Source organism: Danio aesculapii, chromosome 24 (assembly GCF_903798145.1).
Source record: "Danio aesculapii chromosome 24, fDanAes4.1, whole genome shotgun sequence".
Lineage (NCBI taxonomy): Eukaryota > Metazoa > Chordata > Actinopteri > Cypriniformes > Danionidae > Danio > Danio aesculapii.
In genome coordinates, this window is record NC_079458.1 from 35228060 (window position 1) to 35238702 (window position 10643).

Sequence of the window (10643 nt, forward strand, 5' to 3'; positions counted from 1 at the left end):
GCCTCTGTAGAACATACATATATATATATATATATATATATATATATATATATATATATATATATATATATATATATATATATATATATACATACATACATACATACATACATACATATGTATGATCAAACAATTTCAATTACGACTGGCTTCCAATGTATGAAAAACACTGACATGTTTATTAAACTGCCTTTCTGTGCAAAAGTAGTGAGAATTTAAATCAATTTAGATACTATCAGCTTCCATCATGAAGTTATGACAATCTTGTACATCTCTTGAATATCAACATTGTAATTTTATCCCAGCACATTACTGCCACCTTGTGTTTAAATTGACGAATGTTGATTGTTTCTTGACAGACATTACCATCTAGTGGACATTGCAGGTCTTACCGGACTTTCAAAAATAAATCTTGTATCATATTTTCTACTTGATCTGTCAGCTTGCTATAGTCAGCCTGACAAACTTCATGTTGATTATTTCCTGCTCTCCTCATGCAATTTATGAGAGTCCCATGCATCTGCTCCTGACCTCCAATGCTGCAGAGTTCATCCAGCTGCTTGACAGGGTCCTGTGGGATATTTTGACACTGAAGAGCTCTTAAGACAGCCGGAGCAAACTTCCCGTGGTGTGCAGTGGAGCATATCACCAGTGGACAGCTTCTGTCATGTAGACGATCTGCAACTACTTTGCCAATCGCTGTGTGAGTGTCCATTATGTACCCTGTTGATTTATGCACCTCCCGTATGGCCGTCAAACAGTCATCCTCTGAGCACCAACCAGCTTGAACTTCCAGATTTATCTTCTGCCGTAAAGTTTCTGACACTTTAAAGAACCCATCTCTTTCTAGACTCAAAAACAGATCTCTGACAAGACTCCCATCTCCACCAGATACATGATGGATGAACCTTTCAAGGTTGGAGGATTTTAGGATATCAATGGCAGGGGAGTTTGACACCAGCAGCTTCCTGTCACGTAGATCGTACTCACCGCTAGTGATGAAGTCAGATATGACACAGTTATGATTGGACGCACAGATCACTTTCCGTATTGGGATTCCCATTTGTTTGGCGTACAGGGCTGACATTGCATTCCCAAAGTTACCAGTAGGTATACACACATCAATGGGATCCCCGAATGACAATATGCCATTTTTTAGCAGGTCCATGTACGCCGAGCAGTGATAGGCCACTTGAGGAAGTAGTCGGGCCCAGTTTATTGAGTTTGCAGTGCTGAGAATTGTGGCGTACTCCACAGCAAAGTGTCCAATCAAGCTGGAGTCCCCAAACATTTGTTTAATGCTCCTTTGGCAGAAGTCAAAGTCGGACAGGACGCTGATGGACTTGGCATTTCCACCTTGGAATCCTGTCATTTGTAGTTTCTGAATCTCACTCACTCCATTCTCAGGGAAGAACACAAGCACCCCGATCCTATCCCGGTCACTGTCTTTAAGATTCCCGAAGCCGTTTAGCACCGCACTTCCAGTATCTCCAGATGTGGCCACTAGAATGAGGTAGTTGCACATCTGTGGCAGGCAGTGGGCAAAGAGCTGAGGCATTAACTGCAGTGCCAGGTCTTTAAAAGAGGCAGTCGGGCCATGAAAGAGTTCTAGAAGGTACTGATGATCAGTGAGGTGCTTTAGAGGAACAACTGATTGATTGGCAAAGTTCTGGCTGTAGGCACGGCTTACCATTTTGCTCAATTCCACAGGGGACACATCCAAAGGATGGATACAGTTTTCCAATATGGTCACAGCTCTCATGTCATATGGCATGCTGGATATTCTCAACCATTCGGAAGGTTCAAGTTTAGGGATTCCTTTCTTTGGTATGTAAAGTCCCCCATCTGGCGCGAGACCTTCTATGACAACATCACTGAAAAACTTGGGATCACTTGACCTTTGGCTCCTCGTTGAAATGAAGGTCTCTGATTCTGAGTCCTCTAATCTAAGCAGAGTCTTCATAACTTTATCAGCCACATCCTCTATAGAGTCTCCCGTCCCACAAAGCACTCTCGCATCTAACCATTCCTCATAAAATGGTTTCCTGTATTGTAATATATCTCTCATGGAAACGCCAGAATTCTGACCCACAATCCTGTTTACTTTCATTCGACCGAGTCTTTGCATGATATCTTCTGTGTCTACATCCAGGTACACGATTACTCCAGAGCGTTTCAGATGCTGCATTGCATCCCGATGCAGTGGATTGGAGCCGGTCAGTGAGATGACACTTCCTGTGGCTGTGAATCCACACACCGCTTTACCTTCTTCTTCAATAAAATGATCTCCACCGACTTCAGAGAGCTTGTCTGCCACACTCATTCCCCAAGTCTTTTCAAGGACATCGTCATCTATATCAATAACAGGCATTCTAAGTTTGTATCCCACAACCCGGCCCACGCAGGTCTTGCCTGCTCCTGGAAGACCCATGAGGAGAATATTTCTATCAGGAGGTTTAGAAAATTGATTTGAAGATAGCTGTGCTGCAGTGAAGAACGAAAAACCACATGGTGCGAAGAACATGTGGCTCTTTAGCCTTCTTACTTTAGCCAACAGCTGGCCTAAAATTGCAGCGATCATCTTGATAAGAAGATCATATAATCTGGGAAGCAAAAAAAAAGATCAGAATTAAAACCCATGCCAGTAGATCTGATAGTAAGGTAATAGAACGATGTAATGTCTTAACTGTATTTGTTAAATTGTACTTTACATATTTTTCAAGAGTTCACACTTAGCTGATCCCTGAATAAGTAAAAGCATTTTTGGTATGCTGTTCCGGGAAAGGGCCCTAAGCTCTGAACAAGCCACGAGCCTGGCACTCCATCCATTTAGACAGGAGGGAAAGAGGAGAGTATGAGCTCAGGTAGGTTCAAGAACTCCCCTGCTATAGGAGTGAAAGGAGTCGGGGTGAAAAGAGGGTTTCGTCGAAAAGACGAGGATGGCTAAGGTAAGGAAGGTGGACTATTGATATGCATTTGAATGCCTCTGATTGATTGATTAGTGATTGATCATAAGCACGTGATCCTCTTGAATTTGTTAATAAAACTTCACCTAAGGATGTTTGATATGGGATTTATTGCATACGGTTCTGTTCATTATTAGTTTAAGCTGATAAATAGTTAAAAAGGTTGTTTCAGTGGATTATACTTTGGTAATTACATCAATATAACTTAATATATTGTAATATTAAATAAAACAACACATATGAATACACACATCAATACACTAAATGTTCTATAAAATAACGGATTAACATGGATGAATTGATCGCAATAAGAAAACAAATACTAGCCTATAATGATTGACTGGTGGACGAGCGGGTCTCTCTATGGTCTCTCCATACCACCACCAGTAAATCATTAGAGATTAGTATTTATTTTTTCTATTATTTTCCAATTAATTAATGATCTGATGATCCCTGATGAATGTAAAGCGCTTTGGGTGTGTGGCCATACACAATAAACACACTATATAAAGGCACATTAATTACTAATTGATTAATAATTTGTAGGTTTAAGTATCTGTAAAATATCTATCTATCTATCTATCTATCTATCTATCTATCTATCTATCTATCTATCTATCTATCTATCTATCTATCTATCTATTTATCTATCTATCTATCTATCTATCTATAAATGACAACCAATAACTACGACACTACAAATCTGTGACGTTTTCAAATATATGTACAATACAAAGCAGAAGAAAAAAAGGATCAGGGATACACAGAAAACAAAATATAATAAATAAGACAAATACGTCGAAGGTTATGGGTTCAAGCAAATATGCAGGTGAAAACGTTTTATTTGTATTCGGAGCAGGTTAAGGTAAACCTCTTTAGAACGTATTGCAGTTCTTTATACACAGCTCCTCTGTGGTATCATTTAAAAAAAGAGAGTCTCCGTAAGCTGCAGGTTGCATACAATGATTGTATAAGGATTCTTCTTAAAAATAGATGGTGTCGTGCAAGTGATTTATTCTGTAAGGTAAGAGTTTGGTGATTTTGTGCTGTGATGAGAAATCTGTCGATTGGAGAATTCTCAGAATAGCATTTTAATGTTGTTGATAAACCCTAGGCTTACTGAGACGCGTTATGAATATTGGCATAGCTGTCTTTTTTTATGTATACTGTGTGGTTAGTATTGTTTTGTCTGTGTTTTGTACTATTGGCTTTAGTGTCTGGAATAAACAGTATTAAATATACAATATGTTTAAGTATGAATACTAAAAAAGGGCAAGGACCTTGTGGAATTAAAGAACACTGAATGTTTCAAGTATGATAACAGTTTTGATTGCGTTTTTATTAGTACTGTGCTTAATGTTGTTTGTATATTGTTCTACTTCTTTAAGAATAGCAGGATAAAATGGTTTTTGGTTAGTAAATTTGCATCAGTGAATATGGAAACTTTGTAAATATTATTAAAATTCAGATTAGATGGATTTATACAATTAACTGCCGAAACTATTACGTTTAAAACAAGCAAAGCAAGCAAGGTTTACCTAAAACGGCGTCTGTCTGCCAAGTACAGTATTTTCAGTTTCACGTGCGCTCTCAGTGGGTGCTTTGTAAACAAACCCTGGCAATACGGCAACTGCAAAGGGACATTTCTCGTTTAGCGTTACTCAAATAAACGGCTCTCATTGGCTTGTTCCTTCAGCTTCAAATCATTAAAATAACGTAATAAAATCTTCAGCTTACCATGTAGTTTGTTGAAGTTATATGTTCAAAGCAAGTAAAGAGTCAAAATAACGAAATTAATATGAGGGGGAAATAATAAAACACGAGAGAAACTGTTTGTTTATTATTGCTTGGCAGCGGTTGTCATAGAGACACCTGTAAAACAACATCGAAGAAACACGTCTTCATCATATCGCAGGACTTTTCCTCTGTTTCCAGTCATTTCTCGTCTCTGTCATCAGCAATCATGAGCGACACCATTTATCCTCCAGAGAGCATCTATAATTTGATCCCCAGAGAGGAGGAGAAAACCATGAAAGCCCCCAGGTAACGTTAAGTTAGAGTTTCTGACGTAACAATAATAACAGGCCGCAAATAGTAACTTAATTTATCATATATTTTACAAAGTACGTTAGTTTGCTTGTTTGATTGATTATTGAGGGAAAGCTCCCTCCCTTTATTGTTTCCCTGTTAGTATGACTTCAAAACAACATTAGCTATTTGACTGTGAACACTGTTATACTTTGATAGCCATTGGCTGGTAATATGATATTTCTATTTGGAATTTGCAAATAATAACGTTACCTTTATGAAATTATATTATTAAAGAGAAAGTCTGAACGTGCGGATATAATACCAACTAAATTAAGCAAAAGGCTGTTGGCAGTACTGAGAAAGAATTGGAAAATGCGCTTTCTGTTCAGAAACTGATGTAAAATGTACTGTCAAAATGTATTTAAAATGGGATTTCCCTCATCCCCCATTTTATCTACAATCACCAGCCAACCAACTTTATTAGGTACACCCCCTTAGGTTGGCCTTAATCCTTCGTGGCATAGATTCAATAAGGTACTGGAAATATTCTTCAAAAATTTTGGTCCATATTGACATGATAGCATCACGCAGTTGCTGCAGATTTGTCGGCTGCTCATCCATGATGAGAATCTCCAGTTCCACCATGTCCCAAAGATGCTCTGTTGGATTGAGATATGGTGATTGTGGAGGCCATTTGAGTACAGTGAATTCATTGTCATGTTCAAGAAACCAGTCTGAGATGATTCCCATTTTATGACATGGCGGGTTATCCTGCTGGAAATAGCCATCAGAAGATGGGTACACTGTGGTCATAAAAGGATGGATGTGGTCAGCAACAATCCTCAGGTAGGCTGTGGCGTTGACATGATGCTCAATTAGTACTAATGGGCCCAAAGTGTGACAAGAAAATATCCCCCACACCATTACACCACTGCCACCAGCCTAAATCATTAATATAAGGCAGAATGGATCCATGTTTTTATGTTGTTGATGCCAAATTCTGAGCCTACCATCCGTATGTCACAGCAGAAATTGAGACTCCTCAGACCAGGCAATGTTTTTTGAATATTTTATTGTCCAATTTTGGTGAGCCTGTGTGAATTGTAGCCTCAGTTTCCTGTTCTTAGCTGACAGGAGTCGCATCCGGTGTGGTCTTTGCTGCTGTAGCCCATCCACCTCAAGGTTGGACAAGTTGTGCGATGCTCTTCTGCATACCTCGGTTGTAACAAGTGTTTGAGTTACTGTTGCCTTTCTATCAGCTCGAACCAGTCTGGCCATTCTCCTCTGGCATCAACAAGGCATTTGCTCACATAGAACTGCCACTTACTGGATAATTTCTCTTTTTCGGACCATTCTCTGTAAATACTAGAGATGGTTGTGCATGAAAATCCAAGTAGATCAGCAGTTTGTGAAATACTCAGACCAGCCCATCTGGCACCAACAGCCACGTTCAAAGTCACTTAAATCACCTTTCCTCCCCATTCTGATGCTCAGTTTGAACTGCAGCAGATCATCTTGACCATGTCTACTTGCCTAAATACTTTGAGTTGCTGCCATGTGATTGGCTGATTAGAAATTTGCGTTAACGAGCAGTTGGACAGGTGTACCTGATAAAGTGCTCGGTGAGTTTATTTGATTGGAATAAAACATGTTTTCTGTGATATTCATTCAGTAGCATCTTCTTTTTTCAGGTACATGTCAAAGTTCAGAGAGCAGGTGAAACTGGAGAAACAGTCGAACAAAGCCCCTAATAAATCTATGGGGCCAGCAAAAGTGGACGTCCCATTGCCACAGAAATATCTGCTAAAACACTCGAAGGAACCCAGACTCCCTGAAAGTAAGTGCCCTTCATTTAAGATGCGTTTATTAAAGCGGGTTACTTGGTTCACCCCAAAATGAAAATGTCCTCATCATTTACTCGCACTCGAATGATTCTAAAATTTCTATCTTCTGTTGAGCACAAAAGAAGAATGTTGGGAATAAATCTGTAATTGACCTTCATAGCAGAAACAAAATTACTATTGAAGTAAATTGCCTTTTTGTTGATGTTGTTTTCCTATAGTCTTCAGTATATCTTCCTTTGTATTTAACAGAAGAAATAAACTCAAACATGTTTGGAACAAGTTAAGGAGGAGTAAATGATGACAGAATGTTCATTTTTGGTTAAACTACACTTTTAATACATAATATAAATATCTTTTCATCCAATAATGCATGTCAATGTTTTTGTATAAATCACTGAAGCTTTGCTCTGATCATTTATTTGTGCTGTTGTTTCAGGGAAACCATTTAAATATGAAGATGATGAGCTGCATTGTAAACCACCAGTACCTGCTAGAACTGACAAGCCGCTCATGGGTCTTCATACCAACAAGAACTTCATTAAGACCAATGCTGTTGAGAATATCATGGCAGTCCCGAAGAAACCACAGCCGGCCTTTACTGATACAAAAAAGGGAGACAAACAACCTCTTGAAAACTCTGGTCTCGTTCCTAAATATATAAAGAAGAAGGTGAGAGGAGTGATTTATTCAGTTTCCTGCTTTTGTATTCTATACATACAGAACATAGACTAGCATACTTTATCAAGCGCACCTTGCTAGTACTGTTTCCCTCTTGTTTAAAGGGATAGTTCACCCAAAACTTTTTGACTATTTACTCAACCTTAATTGGCTTTAAAACAAATGTGAGTTTCTGTCGAACACAATGAAGATGTTTTGAGGAATATTAGAAACCGGTAACCATTTACTTCAATATTAGGAATAACAAATACCTGGAATGGCAAGGTCAGGTGCTTTCAAATCACTTTTGTCAACACAAGATAGGGTTGTGCACATAGAAGATTGTATCGTGTATCAACGATAGGCAAAGATATCGCAGAGAGCTGAGACCTATGACGATTTTAAAAGACGATAGCTCGTTTCGCATTAATGTAGACCCATTACATATTTTAACTACATTATGGAATAAAATGAATAGTAGTATTATTTTTAATCATTATCATTAATAATAAATGAACCACAAATAATTTGACAGCCGTTTTGTCAGTTTAGTGGTAGAGTTCAGTCGTACGAAATTGTACAATTTTAAAAAGGAGGCGTGGCACCTAACCCCGCCCCTAAACCCAACCGTCAATGTGGGATGAGCAAATCGTACTAAATTGTACGAATTAGATCGTACGAATTAGCCACTAAATCAAAAAGTGACGAATTGCCGTGAGATTGTGTTGAGAAAATCCCTTCACCGCACAATAATAGTCACCCGCGGTCGGCGAGTCCTCCCGTCTGAAAGGACCTCAATGCATCCTTGCTTCTTCTGTGTGCAGATAAATAGCATTTAATTTGCTTCCATCCATTTATATTATATCCATTTTGCGCATAACGGCATAGACAAGAAGTCACCAACAAATCCTGTCCCGTGCCACACTTTTGCATCGAGTCTTGTTTGAAATAATTTTGCCTGCTTAGCTGTAAGAGCACAGTGATTTGCATTGGTATCAATTATTTTCCAAAATAAAATGTAATGCAAATGAAGTAGATTATTAAATATAAAAAAAAAAACTGGCAAATGGTAAATACATTTAGAAATTGTTTAATAAAGGAGCAAATAAGTAAACATAACACTACCGTGCCCCCATGCGATAGTATCGTGTATCGGCGATCTCATAGGTGGACGATATAGCGATCTCAAAATTTCGTATATCACCTAACACTAACACAAGATGTTGTTGTATCTTAGTTTGATTCATTTCAAGAAAATAAAGCAGTGTTTGTTACCTCTGCTTATAGGAAATGAAGAACAATTCATTTCAATAATAAATAGTTTGTAATAATTTAGGAAGCCATTTAAAGCTGTATGATATAAAAAAAACTTATTAATTGTTATATTTCAATCCTGTGACGAGTGTTGGGTGTAATTAGTTACAAAGTAACTAGTTACTGCAAATAAATTACTTTTCAGCTTTAAATTTCTTTTAATGTTTAGGTAATTACATTATAGTTATTTATAATGTACTTGCTTAAACATTGTACATTTCTATATAAATAAATTCAGCGAAGCAGAGTAATGTACATTTTGCCGAATACTTATAAGAACATGTAAAAATAAATTGTTAAATAAATAAAAATTTTTTGATAAATGATTTCAATATTAATAAAAGGTATACAACAAACTAAATTGTTTATATATATATATATATATATATATATATATATATATATATATATATATATATATATATATATATATATATAATATATATATATATATATTAATTTTATTATTGAGACTTTTTTCATATTTTTTAACTAAATGTGTTGATTTGTTATAAATTAAGTTACTCATGATTGCCATATGGGTGGCGTAGTGGGTAGCACGTTCGCCTTACAGCAAGAAGGTTGCTGGTTCGAGCCTCGGCTGGGTCAGTTGGCGTTTCTGTGTGGAGTTCTCCCTGACTTTGCATGGGTTTCCTCCAGGTTACCCCCACATGTCCAAAGACATGTGGTTTAGGTGAAATGGGTAAGCTAAATTGTCTGTAATGTATGAGTGTGAACGAGTGTGTAAGGGTGTTTTCCAGTGATGGGTTGCAGCTGGAAGGGTATCCGCTGCGTAAAACATATGCTGGATAAGTTGGGGGTTCATTCCGCTGTGGTGACCCCTGATTAATAAAGGGACTAAGCCAAAAAGAACATTGGCTGCTTAGATATTTGCATTAAGCATTGATCAAGTGTACCTAATAAAGTGCCTGGTGAGATTTTAGTGCACGGTATTGGAGATATACCTCAAAAATTAGCAAGAGAAACCTTGTTTTAACAAAGGCATGTTTTAATGTGTGTTTCCAGGATTTTGGTCAGACTCCAGAGTACCTGCTCCAGCGCAGAGAGGAAGTCAGGAAAGCACAGGAGGAATATGACAGCTACGTCAAAGAGCGGATGAAAGAAGGGGCCATGAAACAGCTCTCAGGTGAAGAACGACACAAAATCCTGCAGGTAAAGACAAAAAAATTGCTATAAAATACACTGTTATTAATTGTTTACAGATACTTCTCTTTTAGAGCGTTGCATTGCAGAATGTGCAGTATTAATGGAGTTATATGTAAGAATGTATGCTTTTTTTTGTTTGAACGGGTATTGTGAAGCTTGTTTGTCTAAGAAAGGCTGTATACAGATTTTTTTAAATGGCAAGAATTGTCTAATGACTTGACTTTTGACAGGCTTTGAAGAAGAACTGGGATGACCTTCATCATCAATACCAGGGTCTCTCGGTTGTCATTGACACTGCTCCCAAAAAATACAGGAAGGAGCGACTGGAGCAGGAAATGAAGCAGCTGGAGAGAGATATTGACATGATTGAGCGTCACAAAACCATCTACATTTCGAATAACTAGTAGCTCTGAGTTCAGCAAATATCTAAGAACAACATTTAAAACATGTCTTCACTCGTTGTCTTCTGTTGTTTTTGTTGAAGGGCTTTAGTTAAATTTTACCGCAGTACATCTTAGTCTAATAAAAAAGTGATGGATTAAATTAATGGTCTCTTGGTAATTCCATCCCTCAAAGTAAATTTGGAATCCAAATGATTGCTTTATATTTTCTTAATCAATGTTTCTGGTGTTGCTCCAGTGAACATATATACATTATTCCAAAT

General features: G+C 37.6%; 2 protein-coding genes across 2 annotated transcripts; one reads left to right on the top strand and one right to left on the bottom strand.

Moving 5' to 3' along the window:
• Positions 1–151: 151 nt before the first annotated feature.
• Positions 152–4568, bottom strand: LOC130218491 (threonine synthase-like 1). The gene is made up of 2 exons (XM_056450692.1): positions 4505–4568; positions 152–2603 (listed from the first exon to the last, which is right to left on the bottom strand). Exon 2 carries the CDS (start codon positions 2579–2581, stop codon positions 389–391), a length of 2193 nt encoding a protein of 730 aa, XP_056306667.1. The 5' UTR covers positions 2582–2603; positions 4505–4568; the 3' UTR covers positions 152–388.
• Positions 4569–4839: 271 nt separating this feature from the next.
• enkur (enkurin, TRPC channel interacting protein) lies at positions 4840–10516 on the top strand. The gene is made up of 5 exons (XM_056450832.1): positions 4840–5009; positions 6689–6834; positions 7278–7510; positions 9839–9985; positions 10210–10516. Exons 1-5 carry the CDS (start codon positions 4930–4932, stop codon positions 10381–10383), a joined length of 780 nt encoding a protein of 259 aa, XP_056306807.1. The 5' UTR covers positions 4840–4929; the 3' UTR covers positions 10384–10516.
• The last annotated feature ends 127 nt before the right edge of the window (positions 10517–10643 follow it).

Coding starts and splice junctions, on each gene's coding strand:
- LOC130218491 (XM_056450692.1), bottom strand. CDS start 2,581: ATGATCGCTGCAATTTTAGGCCAGCTGTTGGCTAAAGTAAGAAGGCTA.
- enkur (XM_056450832.1), top strand. CDS start 4,930: ATGAGCGACACCATTTATCCTCCAGAGAGCATCTATAATTTGATCCCC. Junction 5,010..6,688: donor AAAACCATGAAAGCCCCCAG/GTAACGTTAAGT, acceptor TTCTTTTTTCAG/GTACATGTCAAAGTTCAGAG. Junction 9,986..10,209: donor AACGACACAAAATCCTGCAG/GTAAAGACAAAA, acceptor GACTTTTGACAG/GCTTTGAAGAAGAACTGGGA.